Raw genomic sequence first — 24859 nt, forward strand, 5'->3', positions numbered from 1 at the left:
ATCTGAAGGGACAGATGTTACAGAACTACAACTCCCAGCATGCCTGGGCAGTCCAGGCATGCTGAGAGTTGTAGGTTGGCAACATCTGGAGGGCTACCGTTTGGGCACCACTGGAACAGTGGTTTCCAAACTGTGACCCTCCAGATGTTGCAAAACTACTGCAAAACTGTCTGGGCATGCTGGGAGTTACAGTTTGGCCTTCCTAGTGGTTGCCACAGTAAAGATCACTTTACTTTCACTTTCAATTCTCTTCCCCCCCCCCTCCCCCCCACCACCGTAGTTTCCCTACCTGAGCCAGGATCCAGCAGTCTCCAGTGAAGATCGGGGGGTCCCCAGGCATCTTCTCCTCCAGGTACTGGCCTCCATCTTCTGTCCATGTTCCCCTCGACATCCAGGGGTGGGCAGAATGGGGGGTTGCCATGGCAACCCACTGTCCTGCTCTGCCATATGGTCAGAATCAGTTCTGACCAATGGCATGGGATAGGAGGAGATCTCAGCACTGCAACCTCACTCCTAGCACTCAGGATGATCGGGGCTGTCCCTGATAGCTCCGATCATCCCTATTTTCCAGGTGATCGGGTCACCAGAGACCAGATCAGCCCAGAATAGCAGAAAATCACATGTCTGAATTGACATGCAATTTTCTGCAATCGACGACATGGGGGGGTCTCAGGACCCCTCTGGGCGATGTGCCGGGATGCCTGCTGAATGATTTCAGCAGGCATTCCAGTCCGGTCCCCAACCGGCTAGCTGCGGGGACCGGAATTCCCAAGGGCGTATGCATACGCCCCACGTCCTTAAGGACTCGGGATGCAGGGCGTATGCATACGCCCGGTGTCCTGAACAGGTTAAGGAAGTCTATTAGATAGTTTTGACTTCTCTGCAATTTGGCCATTTTTATCACTGCCAAATTGCAACTCTAACAAAGTCATTACTGTAAATTACAAACAAGTTGCACAAATATTTTGGCTGCATGATGTAGACATGATTTGCTGTTGCGCATTCCATGTTGCCTTTTGATGCCATATTCTAACATGTCTCAATGATATTTCCGCCGGTCAAATGTGCACTGACCCTCTTAATTTTGGTGGATTTTAGGCTTTATTTATTATGCCCATTAGTAACTCCTGATGCCGCTGTACAGAACCCTATTACAGGGGAGTCTCCCTCCACTATGCACAGGATTTCTACGGAAGACAAGCTCTGTGATACAACATCCGTTGGAGCATAGCAGTATTTGTTTTTATAGGCAATGTTACAGAAAAATCTTTGTATGCCTCTTATTGAATTTGAAGTATTATCGAGTTCCATGTAAGTCTATGATGTCTATATAATGTGTCCATACAACTCTAAACAAGAACACTGTAGTAACGTTACTTAGATCTATGTTCATACACCCACAAGCAATCTTAACATTGCAAATATACACTGCTCAAAAAAAAAAAAAGCGCTTAAACAACACAATGTAACGGCAAGTCAATCACACTTCTGTGAAATCACACTGTCCACTCAGGAAGCAACACTGATTGACAATCAATTTCACATGCTGTTGTGCAAATGGAACAGACAACAGGTGGAAATTATAGGCAATTAGCAAGACACCCCCAATAAAGGAGTGGTTCTGCAGGTGGTGACCACAGACCACTTCTCAGTTCCTATGCTCCCTGACTGATTTGGTCACTTTTGAATGCTGGTGGTGCTTTCACTCTAGTGGTAGCATGAGATGGAGTCCACAACCCACAAAATTGGCTCAGGTAGTGCAGCTCATCGAGGATGGCACATTAATGAATGCGAGCTGTGGCAAGAAAGTGTGCTGTGTCTGTCAGCGTAGAGTCCAGAGCATGGAGGCGCAACCAGGAGACAGGCCAGTACATCAGGAGACGTGGAGGAGGCCGTAGGAGGGCAACAACCTAGCAGCAGGACCGCTACCTCCGCCTTTGTGCAAGGAGGAGCACTGCCAGAGTCCTGTAAAATGACCTCCAGCAGGCCACAAATGTGCAGGTGTCCCTTTTAAAGGGTCAAAAACAGACTATGAGGGCCCGACGTCAACAGGTGGGGATTGTGCTTACAGCACAACACTGTGCAGGACATTTGGCATTTTCCAGAGAACACAAAGATTCACCACTGGCGCCCTGTGCTCTTCACAGATGAAAGCAGGTTCACACTGAGCACATGTGACAGTCTGGAGATGCTACGAAGAACGTTCTGCTGCCTCCAACATCCTAAAGCATAACCGGCTTGGCGGTGGGTCAGTAATGGTGTGGGGTGCCATTTCTTTGGGGGGGGGGGGGGGAGCCACACACCCCTCCATGTGCTTGCCAGAGGTAGCCTAACTGCCATTAGGTACCGAGAGGAGATCCTCAGACCCCTGTGAGACCATATGCTGGTGCGGTTGGCCCTGGGTTCCTCCGAATGCAAGACAATGCTAGACCTCATGTGGCTGGAGTGTGTCAGCAGTTCCTGCAAGAAGAAGGCATTGATGCTATGGACTGGCCCGCCCGTTCCCCAGACCTGAATCCGATTTGAGCACATCTGGGACATCATGTCTCGCTCCATCCACCAATGCCACGTTGCACCACAGACTATCCAGGAGTTGGCTGATGCTTAAGTCCCGGTCTGGGAGGACATCGCTCAGGAGACCATCCTCCACCTCATCAGGAGCATGCCCAGTCATTGTAGGGAGGTCACACGGGCGCGTGGAGGCCACACACACTACCGAGCCTAATTTTGACTTGTTTTATGGACATTACAACAAAGTTGGATCAGCCTGTAGTGGGGTTTACACTTTGATTTTGAGTGTGACTCCATATCCAGACCTCCATGGGTTGATAAATTTGATTTCCATTGATAATTTGTGTGTGATTTTGTTGTCAGCACATTCAACTATGTAAAGACGAAAGTATTTCATACGATTAGTTCATTCATTTAGATATAGGATGTGTTATCTTAGTGTTCCCTTTTACTTTTTTGAGCAGTGTATTTAGGGAAAGAATACACGGCTGCACATGACTACTCAGGGTAGAAGAGGCGCTCTAGAATAAAATACGTCTTTGCCAAAGGACAAGGAATAATTTTGTCATCTTGTAAATTTAATTCTAACTTTCTAGTAGTGAACCCTGTCATAGGAGTCATGAATATTCTACTTCCTGCATTGTGAACCTTCTCTCATCTGAAATATTAATAAGCTGCTATAAATTGTCAGCAGATCATGCTGCCATACAATGCCATGGGAATTTGAGGTCTCCGTAGCTTCTCGCCGGCCTTCTGTATATTCTAATTTGGTCACCAGCTAGGAGTAAATGTATTTCAGGGTATGGCTATGTGCATTGACATAGGGTTGGTGCCAGACTCTTGAAGTGCAGAAAGCCATGACACCTGACCCAATCGCTGCTGCTCAGATAGATCTGAAGCCTGTGTGCACGGAACTGGAATCACAGAGCACGCCGCTCAGATGCATCTCAGACTCTTAGATAAAATGTGCAAAGCACATGAATCATTTATGAGACAACAGGAATGAAAGGTGAAGTGTTGACAATAAAGGATTCTGAAGTGTTGCGTAGTCAGATTTTTAAAATTGCTTTTGGCAAACAGGGTCAAGTTGTGTCAATACGTTTGCCACACTTCACACACCTAACATGCCCCAGTTGTGCATTTCCTTTGCACATGTAGCAATCATTGTACAGCGATCCTGGCTGCAGGCTAGCCCTCTGTATTGAATGAAGAATGGGATGTTTGTGTAGGCCGTGTCCGTACAATGGGGGGATTCGGCTTTGTGGCCTCCACTGTAATTGGGATTTGATTGCAAACTTATTGAAGCTTTGTCTCTCATGTCAAGAAGTCATTAGGCTTATAGGAGTCTTTATGTGTAGAGTTTTGTGTATTAGATTTAAATTTTTGTTTTGTAAGGTTTTCACATATAAAGCAGATAGGGGGAAACATTCTTATTCCAAGATATGTAGATAAAAGCTAAAAAGAGATGCGAGAACTCCAATGTGACATATGTACTTAGTGAGAATGCACTGATTGAAATTTACTCACAAGGTATTGTTGTGCAAACAAGGAGGCACAACGCTCAGTAGGCTTGATAAATGCAGATCCTGGCTGGACATGTAGGTGCTGGTGGTCCCATCACGGACTGCTGCTGGCTCCCTCTACTCACACATTTGTGAGCACAAGTATGAAGGAAGAGGCAGACTGGAAGCGTCTGGAGGATGAGGAAGAAATGAAGCGCTGGCCTGGAACCGAGATAGGGTAGAAGAGTTCGAGTTTATTAGAATAAATAAACTCGAACTCTCCTACTCTATCCCTGTTCCAGGACAGCGCTTCATTTCTTCCTTCTCCTCCGCACGCTTCCAGTCTGCCTCTTCCTTCAAGATATGTAGATGGCAGCTCTAGGGTAAAATTGCAATACTTAGGAGCACCACCAGCTAATGATGGTTTAAAGGAGTGTTCCATCTCCTACTGATGTGTTAAAGGGGTACTCCACTGGAAAACAATTACTTTTAAAGGGTTACTCCGCTCCCTAGAGTCCAGAACATTGAATTCCTGAACGCTGTGTGCGGGCTTCCGTGTTCACGCCCGCCCCCTCGTGACATCACACCCCGTCATGTGACTTCACGTCCCGCCCCCTCAATGCAAGTCTATGGAAGGGGGCGTGACGGTCGACTTTTATTGAGGGGGCAGGCTGTGACGTCACAAGGGGGCGGGCATGAACACGGAAGCCCGCTTACAGCGTTGAGGAACTCAATGTTCCGGATGCTGGGGAGTGGAGTAACCCTTTAAATCAACTGGTGCCAGAAAGTTAAACAGATTTGTATATTACTTCTGTTAAAAAATATTAACTCTTCCAGTTCTTATCAGCCGCTGTATGCTCCACAGGAAGTTATTGTCTTTTTTTTTTTTTTTTCCTGTCTGACCACAGTGCTCTCTGCTGACACCTCTGTTGATATCAGGAACTGTCCAGAGCAGGATAGGTTTGTTATGGGGATTTGCTCCTACTCTGGACAGTTCCTTAAATGGACAGAGGTGTCAGCAGAGAGCGATGTGGTCAGGAAGATAGGATATTCTAAAAGAAGATAGCTTCCTTTGGAGCATACAGCAGCTGATAAGTACTGGAAGGATTAAGATTTTTAATTTTAGAAGTAATTTTACAAATCTGTTTAACTTTCTGACACCAGTTGATTTAAAAAAAAAAATTATTCCAGTGGAGTACCCCTTTAACTGCTGCCTTATATTGAGTGACATTGGTCCCTTGAGAAAATGTCCTCTACCTACGGAGATGCAATGTATTGTTAGGGTGCGCTCACACGTGCATATTTTCTGCGCAACAATAAGCGAATGGGCAGCAAAATCTGCAGCAAAAATATGCACGTGTGAATGTACCCTTGGTCCATTAAAAGACCTTTCTAGATCGTTCATCCTTCGCTCAGTGTCATTGATCATGTATGACCAGTTTGACTAACTGTAAGGCTATGTTCACATCCTATGTTGGGGATATACTACTGCGTTTCCGTGCCTTGTCCATTAATTTCAATGGACCAAATATAGTTTACTAGTCCATATAGAGCAAAGCAAGTCGGCACTGCCCCGCTCTCCCGTAGGGATCAAATGATTCCTTTTGCTGCAATTTTATATACACAGCCAATCTGCCGTATTCATGGTGCTCAATCCATGAACCACATGTCCAATATGAAAAAAAGTGAATTGAGATGCACTCACTTGTCAGCAGTAACGTCCTTTATTAAAACAGTCAGGTCGCTGATCGGTGAGTGCCATCTCAATTCACTTTTTTTTTCCACAGTTTACTAGTGGCTATGTTCGGTCTATTTCCAAGCTTATCGGGTATGTTCACCAAAGGTAAACCCCCTAAATTGCAATAGCTCTTCCATTGTTGCTAAAGCTTGTAGTTCAGCTGTTAGCACTGGGATAAACTGCAGGCAATGCCACATTTCCTTTACATTGTCAATTGAAAACCTTCATTGGGCCAAGTCCTCCGGACCGAGATCCAGCCTGTGCAGCAAATAGGTAAGAAAAAGTCTGGGTCGTCTCTGCCGGAAGATTGCACCTCCAGGGTCACAACTGGATTATAGTTCATGTAGTAGGATATAATGCAGTCAGCTTTATTCACTACATATATGTATTTATGTTATGTCACATTAATCTGTCTGTCCAAGGTGGTGGTGGAATCCTGTATAACTAGGTAGTCCACTACTTCCGGTAAGGCTTTGGGGTGTCCATAAATGCCGGCCTGTCTCTGTTACATATTGGATCTTATAAAGGTTCCTCAGATTTGGCAAATTTTGTTAGTTGTAATAGGAATTTTGTAGTACAAATGGCCGATTGCACCCTAGTAAAAGACCCCAAAAAGACCAAACTATTTGGATGTTACATATGTTTGATGTTTGACTGCATGTGTGTGTGTATTACGATCAGTCAAAAGTACTGCCAGACTATGGACCAGTTGACCAACAGATGGCCAGTTTGAGGTTGTTGTAATACAATTGTATGGCCTGTTGGGCTGCATTCACATCTCATTTTTGCAATACGGTTCCTGTATCCGGTTTCATTGAAAAAAACGTATCAAACTGTATTGCAAATCGTATATATAGACATTTCATTGTAAACCGTATGCCAACCGTAGCATCAGGTTGTGTATATTTTGCATCATTTACGGGTTTATACGTTTTTTACCCGTACACAAAACCGTAGTTTACTACGGTTTTGTGTCCCGGTGAAAAACCGGATACAACCCGTATACGGTTATTTTAAAATGGAGTTCTATGGTAACCGTATTGAACCGTATGTGCATACGTTTACATCCGGTTTGCACAATATGGTTTTTAATTTTTTTTTTTTTGGGGGGGGGGGTGGAATTCAATAAAAAAGAGAATTTTTTTATTTAAAATGTTGACAAACATAAAACTGTATCCGTTTTTTTTCAAGGAAAACTTATTAGAACGTATGCAAACTGGCATCAGTTTTTAAAGGTATACACTGAGGAGGCATATACGGTTGCATACGTTTCTGTCCGGTTTGGAGACATATACGTTGGTTTTTTTTTTTTACAGAAACTGGATACGGGACCCGTATTGCAAAAACGAGATGTGAATGCAGCCTTAGCCTGTCGCAGATCTGTGACATCTTTACACACCTCCTTGTTAGTTTCTTTCTGCTACAAAGCCAATAATACTGTATCGTAAACTTTATAAGGTTAAGGGAGATGCTTAAATAGTTTTTGGGGGAGCTGGGCATGGTGGGACTTGTTGTTCCGTTCACTATGGGGAGGGTCAGGATGCTTTCCTTGGATTTTAGAATCTCAGACTCATTGTGTTTCCAGGACATAAAGTGAATTCCACTGTATTAATGTATTATGTGCTAATTCACTGGGATTAAAATAGAAGTTATTTTACTGCACAGTCACAACATGATGTAAGGAGGGATTTCAGGGATGGGTGCAGTGTGCCGCTGGTTTTATTGCTGTGACACTATCCTGCTATCTGCAATGCATCATTTTGATCATGTCTAGAGAAAAAAATTAACTCCTTTTATTATAAGATATAGATGAAGCCTAGAATTCACATTACATGGTAAACTTTATACCGAAGCAGGATACTCTATCGATCATGGCCTCTTACTTTTCGTAATACTCAATCCTCCTTAACTTGTATAAAATGTTCAAAAGCTCACAGACCACAATAGCTCTTAAAGTTTTAGGGTTGGGACAAACATTTGCATGTGGGAAATCAACGGCAGATACTATGGATGAGACTGGGAAGTGGCTGCTTTACACCACAAAGGCCGCCTGGTAGACATTAGCTGACAGAGGAAGCAGTTTTATGGCTCCGATGATGAAGACTGAAAAGGCCAATAGACAAGTGAGATGGGCATAAGCTGGCAGGGCTTGACGAATGGCTATTGGAAGAGTAGAAACAAACTGTATGATTAAACCTAAGGAAGTTCTTCACCAGATTTGTCTAAAGCTTCAAATTCAAGGTTTATCTAAATTGTAATGATGTAAATAGATTTGAGATGTCTCTAAACTCTATGGAGATGTCACAAACAGAGGAAACTCTTACAAACGCCAAAATTAGATAAGAACAGTGGCATAGCATGGGGGTGCCACGGGGGGCTGCTTCCCTGGGTGACAAATTTATGGGTGTCCAAAATTTAAGTACTGTTCTAGGGGGACCTGGTCCAGTGAAATGGTAAAGCATCACCACGTACATACAGTGTACATTAGTGAGCGGTGATGCATACAGTGTACATTAGTGAGCGGTGATGCATACAGTGTGCATTAGTGAGAGGTGATGCATACAATGTACATTAGTGAGCGGTGATGCATACAGTGTGCATTAGTGAGAGGTGATGCATACAGTGTACATTAGTGAGTGGTGATGCATACAGTGTACATTAGTGAGAGGTGATGCATACAGTGTACATTAGTGAGTGGTGATGCATACAGTGTGCATTAGTGAGTGGTGATGCATACAGTGTGCATTAGTGAGTGGTGATGCATACAGTGTATGTATTGCTGCTCACTTTACTTATTTTTTTATTATTTTTTTGGGTTGGCTCAGGCGCTGGAAATGCCACATCACAGAGTAAATAAGAAGCACTTTTACCTCTTGTGCACCCCCTATTTCTTTATACATTGGAAGTAGGGCCTGTTTGAGTCTATGTAATATCAAATGTAAAGTGCTGCAGAATATGTGGTCACTATATAAATGAAGATTATTATTTAATAATAATAATAATAAATATTTTGAAATGGTTTTACAAGATTAGGAAAACATATCCATGTTCTTTCAAATGCCGTGACACTCTCTCTTGTCAAAGTGAATGGGACTTTACTGGAATGCCGCACACAGTTCCTGGACAAGAGTCTGCAGTTATTTATATATTTTGGCTAGTTGCATTAGAATTGTGGAACTTAACAATCACTTTGTATAACTTTATTTTATTTTTATTTTTTTTGCAATGTTTTATAGGAATCCTGGAATTTATTAGTATAGCTGTGGGTCTAGTCAGCATTCGAGGTGTCGACAGTGGACTATACCTAGGAATGAACGAGAAAGGGGAACTGTATGGGTCGGTAAGTTCTTCACATTTCTTCCATGAACATTTGTCAAACCCTTATCTAATGTTGAGATAACTTAAAAAAAATAAATAAATAAATAAATGCATATCACTATGGATGTGTCAGAATTTTATTCAGCCATAAAATATTTTAAGAACTGGTAAATGTTAATTATTATAGACCACACAGAGTAGATTATTTTATGTGCTTTAAATGTGACTCTAAAAAGGAAAAAGTCAGTTTTGATAAAAAAAAAATATATATATATATATATATATATATATATATATATATATATATATATATATATATATATATATAATATATTTATTTATTTTTTTTTTAAATAGACTTCGCAATATATTTAATAAAATCTGCTGACCTGTGAAAATTTTGGGCATATTGAAAGCAAAATGATGGGGGGTTTGTCACCAGATTGTGCTGTTGGATGAGTTAATGTGTGATAGATGTACAAAAGTCAGATGTGTGCTCAAAAACGAATTGAAACGCACAAGAATACACAGCATTGTAAGGAGACCACCATAAATCAAACCTGTCAGTCCCCCGCTGGTATTCCCTTGCATACAGATCTTCATTCATGTGCCTGATAATGTCCTAAGGGTGAGACAGCTTAAGGCCTGGTCAGAAAGGGAAGCAGAACTTGCATAATAAAGTAACCTGAGGGCTTTCAAAACAAAGTGTGTAAGGACAGCTCTACTCAGAACAACACAGAGCATTTAAGCAATACGCATCTGACATAACCTCTGTCAGAGGACACAGAGAGAGATCACACAGGCCCGCAGAAAAGGATTTGCAAACATAGCACTCTACCCATTCGGCTATTGAAAGGCCACAACTTCACAATTTTATAGCAAAACAAGGCAATACTCATCACCAAAAAAAAAAAAAAAGAATATAACCACAATATAATTCAATGTTATCATCTGTGTCCTGAAGGGCACATAGATGACGTATATTTTTAAGATGAGCTTTAGTGTTAGAACAGAAGGACATTTCTCAATATTTACTGACGTTCATGGTTTTACAATTTTTTTTTACTTCGATCAGTTAACCATTGCAGGTCCAGTCTTCTAAAAACCATATTATCTGCAATTGTCATGAGAAAATTCAACAGCCATAGATGAGAAATATTAAAATACAAGATGTATAAATGGATTACCAATGATATATTGATATTTTTGTGTGCATCAATGCTAGAGATGATGTTTACAGGGTTGCTCTGGCTAGTATTGGGGACTACTGCAATATTAAGTGGACTCTGACTATATTTGACTATTTGACTATATACATACCACAAACCTGCCCTATGAAAAGCTGGTGTCTTTTCATGATTGAACAAATGGCTGGAGATAAACATACGCTTTATAGAAGGGTATATCAGAGTCATCAATGCAGATACAAATATACTTTGGTTTTTTGGGAACAATCTAACAATGGGTATAAAAACTATGTGGCAAAAAGAGCATAGTCTGCCATTTAGGGGATCCATTACTCAGAGCAGAGAGTAGCTACAAAGGGCAGCGTACTCTGGAGGACCCAGCTCTTGCATACATTACACGAAGAGCCCATTGATTTTAGTAGGCGGTGTGTAATACCTTATTTGCCCTGTGGCGGTCTGCAAGAGAATAGATGTGGGTTCCTCATGCAGATTATGGTTGATCACTTGGGGTCACTTCCAATACTTTTATCATGTTAATTCCAAACCATATAGTCATGGCCATCCAACATTCCGACTGAGAGGTGTAAGAAGCTTATTGATGGTTATAGGAAGCCACTGATTTCAGTTATTTTATCCAAAGGGTGTGGAACCAAATATTAAGGGTGCCAATAATTTTGTCCAAACCATTTTTGGAGTTTGGTGTGACATTATGTCCAATTTGCTTTTTTTTCCTCCCATTTTTGTTTTAGTTCCAATACACACAAAGGGAATAAACATGTGTATAGCAAAACATGTGTTACTGCAATCCTTTTCTGTGAGAAATACATTTTCTTGAAAAATTTCAGGGGTGCCAACATTTACGGCCATGACTGTATTTACAATAAGCAGACTCCTTCCTTCTTGCAGACAGTGTATACATATACCTTGGCTTATTGGTTTCCATCTTTTATATATATATATATATATATATATATATATATATATATATATATGATAATCGAGCATGTTTTCATGCCCATGGGGCTGTAGGTCAATGGTGTGTGTGTGAACTTGTACCGGAAAATAGTAGTTTTCACACACCTATGTGACCTTCTACCATGCAAATTGTGTGAATGCCGCATTGCCAAGAAAAGAACAATGCATACTGTAGGTGTTAGCAACTAGAAAGGACTGCTAACACAACTGTGTGAAATGTAATGATGAGGAAATGATTGCAATGCACAGACCAATTTCCTGCCACATTATTTTACATGTGTACTGGTTACATATAGGTTTTTGATTGTTTGTTTGCTGTAAAGAATGTTTTTACATTCCTCATTGTTAACCTTCAGGCTTTTCAGTATTGGGCCTGTTGGTTTGAATCACACAAAGCCATCAGGTACTGACACTACTGCAGCCATGTAATACACATAGTCCTCTAGAGCACAAACTCTTTGTGATGATATACTAGAAGAGGACTAACTTTAGTCCTTGACTCCTGGTCGTGTATGGCTAGTCATGTGGGTGACTAATCGTACAGACAACCGGTATCTATGAGATTGAAATCTCCTTGTGAGTGTCTCGAGCTCATAATGCGGGGTGAAGGCCTGAAGGTCTTCATGAGACATCCTCTTTGGCCTTGTGATGTTTAGATTTTAGATTGTTCATACCCTTCAATTACAAGTACAATTTTGGGTTGTAATACACGAGGTGCCAAGCAGAGGTGTAGCTAACTGTTCAGCACAGGGAAGGCAAGACACCTTTTAAGGCCTAAACAGGGACCCAATCTGGGTGTTTACGTATGCAGGGGTGCTTCTAAAAAATTCCACATAGGCTCTTCTGACCATATAAGTGATTACAGTGCAGTAGCATTAAGTGGTGTCCTCTCTGATTGGAGTAGTCATGAAGACTTCTTCCAGCTATTACTTGTCTCTACAGAGAATGGTGCTCAGACATCTTTGGCTTCTCAGTTTTCCAGCACACTCCCTAACTATACCCCACCCTCTAGACAAATCTTCCATTGCATGCCCCCCCCCCCTTAACTTCCAATACAAAATGGACAAACCATGCCACAGATGGTACACATTAATAATTCCTTTAAAGGGGTAATCTGCGCCTGGACATCTTATCTCCTATCAAAGGATAGGGGATAAGATGTCTGATCGCAGGGGTCCAGCTGCTGGGGACCCCCACAATATCTTCTGCAGCACCCTGAGTCATCAGCTCTCCAGAGCTCAGTTTGCTCCGTGGCTGATGACCGGGGCCGGCGGTTCGTGATGTCATGACTCCGCCCCTTTGTGATGTCACGCCCAGCCCCCTTAATGCAAGTTTGTGGGAGGGGGCGTGACTGTTGCACTCCACCTCCCATAGACTTGCATTAAGAGGCGAGGTGTGACATCATGAGGGGGCGGGGCCATGACATCACTAACCTCAGGTCCCTGTATCGTGAGTCATCAGCCACGTAGCAAACGTAGCTCTGGATTGCTGATGACTCGGGGGGCTGCAGGAGAGATCAGACATCTTATCCCCTATCCTTGGATAGGGGATAAGATGTCTAGGGGCGGAGTACCCCTTTAAGTGCCTTTTACAGTAATAGTGCCCCCAAATGTGCAGTCTTGCCTACAAGAGTATGAGAAGGCAGTGAGCTAATGGTATAGTATTCAACTGGATGTAGTTAAAAGAAATGCTGGGAGGCAGTTTTTTCCATGTATGCCCCTAACCCTTGCGCACAGTGAGTGGGCTCCACCATGTAAGTGAGCCAGTACTAGCTACTCCACTTGTGCCCATACATAGGCTCCATGAACTCAGGTGTCTTAAAGTATCTCAGTCATGAATAAAAGTGCAGTCCCAAAATATATGCATAATTCCACCTTTAACTACTGGAGTACCCTATTCTTATGGCACATTTTCTCCTATTGTTATCCTGTATAACATAACAACATTTACAGTAGTGTATGACAGCTTTGGTGGTTCAGTAGGAGTCTTTTATTGCCCAGGGCTACTTATCTGGTGATAAATTTTCTCATTGTTCCAAAAACTTTGACTAACTGCACCCCGGGCTAATAAGTGATTTCACAGTGAGTCTGCGCCATATACCAATCTACTAGATATTCTTAAATATAACAAAAACTAAAAAATTTTGGAACCCTTAACCCCTTAAGGACTCAGGGTTTTTCCGTTTTTGCACTTTCGTTTTTTCCTCCTTACCTTTAAAAAATCATAACCCTTTCAATTTTCCACCTAAAAATCCATATTATGGCTTATTTTTTGCGTCGCCAATTCTACTTTGCAGTGACATTAGTCATTTTACCCAAAAATGCACGGCGAAACGGGAAAAAAAATCATTGTGCGACAAAATCGGGAAAAAAAACGCCATTTTGTAACTATTGGGGGCTTCCGTTTCTACGCAGTGCATATTTCGGTAAAAATTACACCTTATCATTATTCTGTAGGTCCATACGATTAAAATGATCCCCTACTTATATAGGTTTGATTTTGTCGCACTTCTGGAAAAAATCATAACTACATGCAGGAAAATTTATACGTTTAAAAATGTCATCTTCTGACCCCTATAACTTTTTTATTTTTCCACGTACAGGGCGGTATGTGGACTCATTTTTTGCGCGGTGATCTGAAGTTTTTATCGGTATGATTTTTGTTTTGATCGCACTTTTTGATCACTTTTTATTCATTTTTTTTAATGGTATAAAAAGTGACCAAAATACGCTTTTTTGGACTTTGGAATTTTTTTGCGCGTACGCCATTGACCGTGCGGTTTAATTAATGATATATTTTTATAGTTCGGACATTTACGCACGCGGCGATACCACATATGTTTATTTTTTTTTTTTACACGGTTTTATTTTTTTTATGGGAAAAGGGGGGTGATTCAAACTTTTATTAGGGAAGGGGTTAAATGACCTTTATTAACACTTTTTTTTTACTTTTTTTTTTTTTTTTTTCAGTGTTATAGGTCCCATAGGGACCTATAACACTGCACACACTGATTTCCTATGCTGATCACTGGCGTGTATTAACACGCCTGTGATCAGCATTATCGGCGCTTGACTGCTCCTGCCTGGATCTCAGGCACGGAGCAGTCATTCGTCGATCGGACACCGAGGAGGCAGGTAAGGGCCCTCCCGGTGTCCGATCAGCTGTTTGGGACGCCGCGATTTCACCGCGGCGGTCCCGAACAGCCCGACTGAGCAGCCGGGTCACTTTCAGTTTCACTTTACATCGGTGATGTTTGGTATTAGCCGCGTGTCCCGGCCGTTGATGAGCGCCGGGACCGACGCGATATGATGCAGGATCGCGGCGCGATCCCGCTTCATATCGCGGGAGACGGCGCAGGACGTAAATATACGTCCTGCGTCGTTAAAGGGGTACTCCGGTGAAAAACTTTTTTTTTTTTTTTTTAAACCAACTGGTGCCAGAAAGTTAAACAGATTTGTAAATTACTTCTATTAAAAAAATCTTAATCCATCCTGTACTTATTAGCTGCTGAATACTACAGAGGAAATTCTTTTCCGTTTGAAACACAGAGCTGTCTGCTGATATCATGAGCACAGTGCTCTCTGCTGACATCTCTGTCCATTTTAGGAACTATCCAGAACAGCATATGTTTGCTATGGGGATTTCCTTTTACTCTGGACAGTTCCTAAAATGGACAGAGATGTCAGCAGAGAGCACTGTGCTCATGTCAGCAGACAGCTCTGTGTTTCAAACGGAAAAGAATTTCCTCTGTAGTATTCAGCAGCTAATAAGTACAGGAAGGATTAAGATTTTTTTTAATATAAGTAATTTACAAATCTGTTTAACTTTTTGGCACCAGTTGGTTTAAAAAAAAAAAAAAAAAAAAAAGTTTTTCACCGGAGTACCCCTTTAAGTTGGCGAAAACATCCAGCTATGACAACAATGGGTATGAAAGGGAGCGCTATGCTGGTAAATCAGTTGACATTAGGGATCTGTCAATATTTCTAGTCTAGGAAGAGGCCTAGTAATTTCAAGCATCTTCTCAATGTTCCAAATTCTGAACAATGATTATATTGTGACACAGGAGGCAAAATTAAATGTTCCATTGTGTTAGCCGACAAAGTTCTACAAGTCACAAAATCTTTTTTTTTTTTTCTTTTTTTCTTTTCCCACCCATGTGTTTATAACTTGGCACTGCCAACAACCACAGAATCCACAAAACACATTGTTCAAATAAGGGGGATTGAAAAAATGAAATGTACTTGGTAATGCATGTAACTGAGTTCTACGCCTCCTAATCCTGGTTTGTGGAGGGATTTGAGGAGTGTATGGTGCAAAAAATACATTGAAGACTACAGTGTCGGGGGTTGACTATCATTATTAGATGTTTAGTATTAATGTCTCTGTCAAGACAAGTACCTGTGTAGTAGCGTTAGTATAAGGTGAAAAGGCTAATGTTAGTAACAGTATACAGGATATATACTAGATGGCTGTTCCCTTATCTTCTTATCTGAATGTGCTCCTTTTTGCAATTTTTATTTTTTATTTTTAATAATAATAATAAAAGGAACTAAGGGTATTTTAAAATGCAAATACCTCTGTCTTTGTCACCCCATTTTTTTTTTTTTAAACCAGTGTGCCTCCAGTTGTTTTGCAACAGCTGTAGGCACACTGTGTGGGAAAACACTGAATTAATCTAAAATTTTGATCACAAAAAGCAAAACATTTTTGGGGTACCGGTATTTTTTCTTTTTTTTTTTCTTAAGAATTTTTCATAACAAAGGAATTACAGTAGAAAAGGCACAACCTACTTAATGCATAAATATAAATGGCAAGTATAAACACACAAAAAGGGGATGTAAGAAAATTGGGGGGGGGGGGGGGGGGACTAAGAGTACGTGAGAGGGTAAGGGAATAGGTAATGTGACATTTTGATTGGTCGGGGTCTGAGTGTTCAGAAAAACGCTGGTAGAACAAGCAGTGAGAAGCACACGGTCATGCTCTTTGCTCCCTTTAATTTTCATCCAGTTGTACTAGATGGTCTCCGTAGACTTTTACACCGCTCAGCCATTCACTATTCCAGTTTGTTCCAATGTTTGTGGGTCAAAAAAAAACTACCATTTTTTTTGTTTGCTCTTAATAAACTTATAGGCCAGTTATTTTACATGAGCATAATATGGGCACAAGTCCCAGCCTGACCATGGGTGGGATGACCCAAACCGACAGCGGTCATCAGAACAGCGGTCAGGCCTGGACTCGTGGCCGTAATATGGATGCAGAAATAATTCCATATGCGCTTGAGGGAATCCGGCCTTGGAGCTGTTCAACTCCAAACAAAAAAAGGCAACCAGTACCAAATTAGTTGATGGGTTAGAATGTTTTATAGAGGGCACCTCCAACACAAAGTAGCTACAAATATGCAGCATGACATAAAAGCATGGATAAAAAAAATGTAGTAATACAGACACTACAATGTACTCCTAGGGAAAAATGCAGGGGCCAAGGCAGGTAAAACCACGGCCTAAAAACGAATATACTGAACACAGGTTATGGCGTCTGCTTGGGAATTGGCGCAGGAACGCTGTTGCGAGTTGTTCTCGGGGTCGGGTTATTAACCAGTTTTGTAAAATCAAACCTTCTGCCGTTTATATAACAACATTTTTATATTTGATTTGTGGTTTATAAAGTGGGGTGGGGGCGAGCTCTTTGTTTGCCCTCCAAGGACTGTACATGTCGCTCCCGGTTAAGAGATTCCTCTGGTGATATTAAATAATGCATCTTACTATCCAGGCAGATAAATAATTAAAAGTCTTAAATAGCCTACTGATCAGTACGTATTATAAAAGCAGCAATCACTACAGATCCCATACAGCATGTACTGCCCCTCGGAATGTACATACGGCCCCCTGTATGTACTATCATTTTATCCATTCCTGATCCTTATTGGGGACAGTATAGACAGTGCTTTTTTATGAGACATTGTGGCCTTATACTGCACACAGCACTTAAAGGGGTATTCTGTGTTTTTTATTTTATTTATTTGTCTGTGCGTCAGGGGCTGCAAAGTTAGTGTAGTTCATAATATAGTCTCTGTACCTGTGTTTCATGGTGGTTTCACAATTATGTGAACTTTGCCCCAACTTTTATTTTTAACCGCATACAAAATGACTGTTGTCTCAGGTTTTCCCAGGTTGCAGTGTGGCCAGAGTCTCAGGTTTTCCTAGGTTGCAGTGCGACCCAAGACATTACATCACTAGTCAGATGTTCAGAGGGAGCCTGTTTTTGCTTCAATGGGTGGAGCTACCGCTGGGTGGGAGATCATTCTGCAGGAATTTGCAGCAGCTGGAGGCACCGTGGTAAGAAAACAATGGTGTATTGCATTAAAGGGAGCATATTTGGGTTTCAATGGGAGGAGTGGCTAACGTGTGGGAGAGAGAAAAGTGAACTCACACTTACAAAGAATTATGGGACTTGTAGTTTAAGAGACCAATCTCCAACAGGAAATAGCCAGTTCACAAAAAAACATAGCCACAGCGTTATGGTAATCTCACAACATAGCGGTTAACCCCTTTTAAGGTGTGATTGAGATATATATTTAAACAAATATAACCACAAGGTGGGCAGCACAACCTCAGTAGTAGCACTTTAAGAATCTGGGTGCAGGCAAAAGGTGCGTAGTCCTAGTCGCAGACCACGTCCGTAGATACAATAAGTATAAAGGCAGCAGCACACCCAGGCAGCAATTTCCACTCATTCCTTCCACTTCCACTGCCTTTCTACTTATTGTGTGTGTGTGTGTATGTATGTATGTATGTATGTATATATGTGTGTGTATATGTGTGTGTGTGTGTGTGTATATATATAGATATAATTATAGCGGAGTACCCTGCATTGCCCAGTTTTTCCTTCCTAATCCTTGTTGGGGAGGAAAATCGACAAAAGAGGAAGCTTTTGACTTCATATCTTGTCCTCATATTGTCATAACCAGTCATCATATCTCAGCCTCCTATCCCGACCCGTAATATGTGTACCAGGTATTATTGAAATATCTCCAGCCGTGCGGAAGTTATGTGGGAACATACATTAGTTTCCCATCGATTTGCATGGGATTTTAAACAAAACCCAGACCCTAACAAATGGGGATAGTTAAGGGTTAAATTAACTATCCTATATTTTAAGTGGACATATAAGTAACATGTGACCAAGTATTATCGAAATATCTCCAGCTGTTTGGAAGTTATGCAGTAACATATATTTCCCATAGACTTGTATGGAACTTTAAACAAAAACCCAGACCCTGGCAAATGGGGATGAGTAAGGGTTAAATCACATATCCTATGTTTGTTGTTGATATATAAGTAACATGTGGCCAAGTTTCATGTTAATATCTTTAGCCATTTGGACGTGATGCTGGAACATACACACATACATATATGATAACACACACACATTGAGATATATATATATATATATATATATATATATATATATATATATATATATATATATATATAATTATAAATTATTATTATTTATTTTTTTTATTATTATTTTTTTTTAAATGTCATCCAGTCATAAGATTTGAGGCCTGGTGTTATTTATCAGAATAATAATATATTATAATAACTAAACAACCTGACATAATAGTGATATAAGTATTCTGTATTTGTGGACAGTCATAAAAAGTATATAAAAGCAGCGATCCTTTAACATATGAAAGCATGTTTTTTTTTGTATACTATCAGAATTTCTACGGTATTGATTGATTGTCTGTCAATTCCACTCTAAATACGAAGTGTGATCCTCACTTTTGTATTAAGAACTTTGATGTCTCAAAAACACCTGTAAAGAGTTAACATGAGGTCCAGCTTACCATCTCAATTGCATAGTCATAACAGAACCAAGTCTTACTGCGCTTCCAGTTGTGAAATGGTTACTGAACTGGTGTATGAACCGCCATAGTCCTGTTCAATACACAGCCGCATTAATTGCAGAATGAATTAATTTTTATGTTCAGGTGGTTTCTAAGTGAGGACTTTATCTTTTTATTTTAGGAGAACAGTTTACACTGTGTACGATTAGGGACATTAAGCAAAATTGAGATCATATCCGCTTCATGCCGGAATTTATTACGTGGGCACAGAGCACCCTTTCCTTCCCTTTATCATCCATTTCATAGACTAAATTAATTACAGTGTTTCCTTAAAAGGATCCATATGAAACTTTTGGCCTGTTTCCTCTTCCACCCCTGCCTCTACCTCCTCCTCCCCTGTCTCTACCACCTCCTCCTCCCCTGTCTCTACCACCTCCTCCTCCCCTGTCTCTACCACCTCCTCCTCCCCTGTCTCTACCACCTCCTCCTCCCCTGTCTCTACCACCTCCTCCTCCCCTGTCTCTACCACCTCCTCCTCCCCTGTCTCTACCACCTCCTCCTCCCCTGTCTCTACCACCTCCTCCTCCCCTGTCTCTACCACCTCCTCCTCCCCTGTCTCTACCACCTCCTCCTCCCCTGTCTCTACCACCTCCTCCTCCCCTGTCTCTACCACCTCCTCCTCCCCTGTCTCTACCACCTCCTCCTCCCCTGCCTCTACCACCTCCTCCTCCGCTGCCTCTTCCTCCTCCTCCTCCTCCTCCCCTGCCTCTTCCTTCGGTCCCTTGCCTCTTCCTTCTGTCCTGTCCCCTGCCTCTTCTCCCGCCTGTCCTGTCCCCTGCCTCTTCTCCCGCCTGTCCTGTCCCCCTGCCTCTTCCTCCTCTGCATCTTCCTTTTTTTAAATTTTATTTACAATATAGGGTTGTAATGGACAAAATATATATATATATATATATATATATATATATATATATATATATATATATATGTATATAGATTACCGTATTTATCGGGGTATACCACGCACCGGCCTATAACACGCACCCTCATTTTACCAAGGATATTTGGGTAAAAAACGTTTTTTCACCAAATATCCATGGTAAAATGAGGGTGCGTGTGTGCGCGTGTATACCCCGATATATCCCCAGGAAAGGCAGGGGGAGAGAGGCCGTCGCTGCCCGCTTCTCTCCCCCTGCCTTTCCTGAGGTCTAGAGCGCAGCTGTCGGCCCTTCTCACCCCCTGGCTATCGGCGCCGCTGCCCGTTCTGTCCCCCTGACTATTGGTACCGGCGCCGATAGCCAGGGGGAGAGAAGCGGCGCCGACAGCCAGGGGGAGAGAAGGGGCAGCGGCACCCATTGCCGGCGCCGCTGCCCCGTTGCCTCCCCCCATCCCCGGTGGCATAATTACCTGAGTCGGGTCCGCGCTGCTGTAGGCCTCCGGCACCGTACACGGTTTGAAAAATTATGTCCGGTTGCATCCGTTTCTTAAGAAAAAAAGATATACGTTTTTAACTTTTTACTCCATTATAAATAAAGTTTCACTTGTTTTGATTGAAAATCCAAGAAAAAAACTGGGCAAAGTAAAAAACCGTATGGTGCAAACCGGATGGAACCGTATGGTGCAAACCGGATGGAACCGTATGCACATACGATTCTGCATGGTTCCCATTGACTCACATGTTAAAAAAAAAAAAAACTTATATGGTTTTTCACCCGGACCAAAAACAGTGGTAGGCTACGGTTTTGGGTACGGGAAAAACAAGACGCAAAATGGATGCATCGTTTGGCATACGGTTTTCAATGGAGAGTCAATGCATATGGTTTTCAATACAGTTCCTTATGGTTTTCACATTGAAAATATATACGGGAACTGTATTGCAAAAACGTGGTGTGAATGCACTCTAAGAGGGTTTCATCAGTCACGTTCTGTTTCACTTTGGAGAAAAAATGGTCAATCCAGTAAATTTAATGCAACACTCTCATTCTTCCATATGAAATCTAAAAAGGGAATTCCAACTTCCTAAAAATTGCCTTTCAGACCAGTCATCAGATTATAGGCCTTATTAAAATATTGAAAGGGAATATTGTTATTTTCGGGACATCCCAGGGGCTAAAGAGAGTAATCACTAAACATATTAGACGTTGAAGTAGTTACAATGGTAAAGCTTTACTTTAAAGCAGCGGTTCCCGATCCCAGTCCTCAAGGCCCACCAAAAGCCCAGAATGTTGGTGAACCTTGAGGAGTGGGTTTGGGACCACTGCTTTAAGGTATACCCCCTCTGTAGCTGGTTTGCTGTATGCTAGAACCTTGGATGCGATACTGGGTACATTGACCACCATTTAAAACTCAGACTAAAGTAAAAATCTTTCCAAGGCTAGAACAAAGTATTAAATGTTATTCTACATGGTTGCATTATGGTTACATTTGTAGAGCAAATTGTAAGGCAGGGTTTACCTGTAGCAGTTTGGCCAAAACCAGGATTGGGTCCAAAACACAGTAATCTTTCCGCTGTAGTCCTGTGTTGGTTCCAATACTAACCAAAATACAAAGTGTGTACCCAGCCTTATTCTTATAAGAAGAGACGAGCATTGTTGGTAGATCTCGAGGTTTTCCAGTCATCTAAAAATTATGGGGGAGATTTATCAAAACCTGTGCAGAGGAAAAGTTGTCCAGTTGCCCATAGCAACCAATCAGATCGCTTCTTTCATTTTGCAGAGGCCTTGTGAAAAATGAAAGAAGCGATCGGATTGGTTGCTATGGGCAACTGGACAACTTTTCCTCTGCACAGGTTTTGATCAATCTCCCCCTTTGTCTTTGCTGTACAGTTCCATCTTAATTCTCATGTCAAGCGATTATAGGACCGGATTTTATCCTAGTCAATGCAATGATCTTGGATATTTAGCAAAATCTTTATGAACACTAATACTGATCTTTTGTTCTTTCTTACAGGAGAAGTTGACCCAAGAGTGTGTATTTCGAGAGCAATTTGAAGAGAACTGGTACAACACGTATTCATCTAACCTCTATAAACACGTGGACACTGGACGTCGATATTATGTAGCATTGAATAAAGATGGGACTCCTAGAGAAGGGAGTAGGACTAAACGGCATCAGAAATTTACGCATTTTTTACCTAGACCTGTGGACCCAGAAAAGGTTCCTGAACTTTATAAAGATATACTAAGCCAAAGTTGACAAAGACGTTTCTCTCACTCGAGCCCTTAAAAAAAGAAAAAGAAAAAAAAAAAAGTAACCACTATATTAAATCAAAAAAAGGTTTCACCGATGGGTTCTTATTGGTTAGCTGGGTCATCACATCAGCTGCACTGTTGCCAAACTTTGTCGCATGCATAATATATGATGGAGGCTTGGATGGAACATGCTAATTCTGTTCTGCACTTAAAGGATTGTCCTCTTGGAGAAAAGGCTGAGCCCACGAGTGCTTGATCTATTACAAGGCAAAGAGCTAAAAAATATTATAAAAGCAAAGCAAGATGGAATGAGGCCTGATGCATGCTGGGAAAATAGACATGCTTTTAAAATTTTTGATCACCCCTTTAATTCATCTTATATCAGCATAGCCGCCATACTTCGGTTCATCAAGGTTTTTGGCTGAAGGCCCGCTCAAGTTGTACGCTCCTTTTACAAAGGCATGGATGGGTGCAGTCTTATGTTAACAAAAAATAAATATTGACCTTTCAGTTCTTTGCTCCTTGGGGTGCCACCTCAATGAGCGTAAGTCAAAGACCTCTTTAGAAAAGAAAAAAAAAAAAAAAAGGAAGAAAAAAAAAATAATAAAAAAAAAACTATACAAAAACAAACTTAAATTTATTTATAGAAATTCCAAAGGCAACATTATATTTATTTTATATATTTATTTATTATATAGAGTTTATTTTTAATGAAATATGTACAGGCCAGATAGGCATTTTCGAAGCTTTAGGCTCTGTAAGCATTATCTGTTTAAGGCCAATATGAACCTGTGGTAAATTCATGCAAGTTTATTATTAAGGTGCATGGATTGAAATGGAAAAAAATAAAAATTGGAAAAACTGATAATGACCCTCTAGGTGACAATCTACTTTGTGCCCATTACTTTTTTCAGTACAACCACCTTATGCAGCATCATACTGACTTATTCAGTGACTGTAAATCAGCTGATCCTTTATCCTTCTGAAGAAACCTGCTTCTCTACTCCCCCGATGATCGGGGAGAAGTAATGGCCAGCCATGCATTTCTCTTGCAGTGGCCACTGAAGGGGAAATGTGGTATTACATGTTGGCCACTCCAATTAATGGTCTTCCGTGTCCTACATGGACATGCCAGGCTAGAGCGGTTTTGGCACAAAGACTCTCTCCTCTCTACAGTGTCCTAATAGGGCATATGGACTGGTGTTGTAGAATGAAGACAACCCCTCTAAATCCAGTTTTGAGGCCAGTGATCTTCTGCTTTACAGTCCCAAAATAATTCTGTATGACTTTCTTTCTTTTTTTGTATACATCCTAGACCAGCTGTGAGTTGTACGAATACTGTGCAAATCCAAGTCTGCACTTTTTTCTTTATTTTTCAAGACTGGAATTTATTTATTTATTTTTATAATTTTTTATTTTTTTTTATTATAAAGGTTCCAGCATAGAATAGCTTGCTTTTGCATTGCAGGCTTACCCTGTGCCTAGAGCTTTACCGGTCAACCCTTTCGTGTTCACTTTTACCACTGTCATATCTTCTATCCAAAAATCATACCAGGCTTCCAATTTTTAAACTGTAACCTTAAAGGATTTTGTCCTTTCCGATTGTTCCACCATCTTTAAACTTCTCTGCTGCTGAAAGGCACCTAAGGTTTACTATATATGCATATATAGAGATATATATATATAATCTACCTGTTTATTACATATTATGGAACAGACGATAAATTAAAGGTTTTTCTTTTTATTTTTTCCTAATGTCCAGGAACACGATATAATCTCATGTTTTGCCATAATTTAAAGGCTCTGTGCAGTACAATAAAATGTAGGTGCCTTTTTTTTTCACACAGCTGTGTAATAATGGCTACTGGGACTAATGGATGTAATGCAGCAGCTGCCGATTGTCCCATATGTTCGCTAAAGCTTGAATAACATGTGGTGGTTATTAAAATGCAAGACCCAGGTTAACAGGATAACTCTTGTACGTAAACATGTCTATATGTGCACACAGTATCTTCTCCATGAAAACGCAGCCTTCCTAGGGGTCGATGTAACATCTGTCTATTGAAATTTGCTTTCAGCGTGAACTGTCATAAAACATTAGCACCCTATTTTTTTTCCAAATAACTTGCAAAATGTACCTAATAAATCTTTTCAAATAACGACAAGGGGAAAAGTATTATACTTTATTTATTTTCTTATTTTTATTTTATTTTTGTTTTTGTTTTGTGCTTCAAAAATTTTCTGCACATCCCAAACTCTGGATCCTTTCATAGGCAAGTTTGAAATGTGTGGTACGTTAAAAAAAAAAAAAATGTAATATTTTTTAAACAATAAGCATAGAAATAAATATTTATTTAAAAGTGTTCTGAAATGTGTCATTGGACGCACAGGTATATGCTTTTATTCTTTGTCAGTAGCTACGTTTTCTATTGCAAAAACTCTTACAGGTTTTCACTTCCCAATATAAACAGACTACAATTTCTACAAGTTACATCTCATGTTGGGGGTGGGCACTGCCTACCATTTCCCATTTGCAAAACCTTATATATAATGTGGGCGGGACAAGCAGGGCTCTGTGCACTAAGACT

The 24859-nt window shown here is 40.9% G+C and overlaps 1 protein-coding gene and 1 long non-coding RNA gene across 4 annotated transcripts in view; one reads left to right on the forward strand and one right to left on the reverse strand.

Moving 5' to 3' along the window:
- LOC130358460 (uncharacterized) overlaps positions 1-21723 on the reverse strand; it is a 41248-nt gene extending 19525 nt beyond the window's left edge. The window contains exon 1 of the long non-coding RNA XR_008889530.1: positions 21535-21723. This is a non-coding gene — a long non-coding RNA (uncharacterized LOC130358460). The remainder of the gene's footprint in view (positions 1-21534) is intronic.
- Positions 1-24540, forward strand: part of FGF9 (fibroblast growth factor 9) — a 124934-nt gene extending 100394 nt beyond the window's left edge. For 2 of the 3 annotated variants that reach the window (XM_056561745.1, XM_056561747.1), the window contains exons 2-3: positions 8988-9091; positions 22030-24538. In XM_056561745.1, the coding sequence (XP_056417720.1) occupies positions 8988-9091; positions 22030-22275 (350 nt within the window). In that variant the 3' untranslated portion in view covers positions 22276-24538. Of the gene's footprint in view, positions 1-8987; positions 9092-22029 lie in introns of all 3 variants that reach the window. The other variant, XM_056561746.1, reaches the window with a different exon arrangement.
- Positions 24541-24859: the final 319 nt, after the last annotated feature.

Source organism: Hyla sarda, chromosome 2 (genome assembly GCF_029499605.1).
Source record: "Hyla sarda isolate aHylSar1 chromosome 2, aHylSar1.hap1, whole genome shotgun sequence".
Taxonomy (NCBI): Eukaryota; Metazoa; Chordata; class Amphibia; order Anura; family Hylidae; genus Hyla; species Hyla sarda.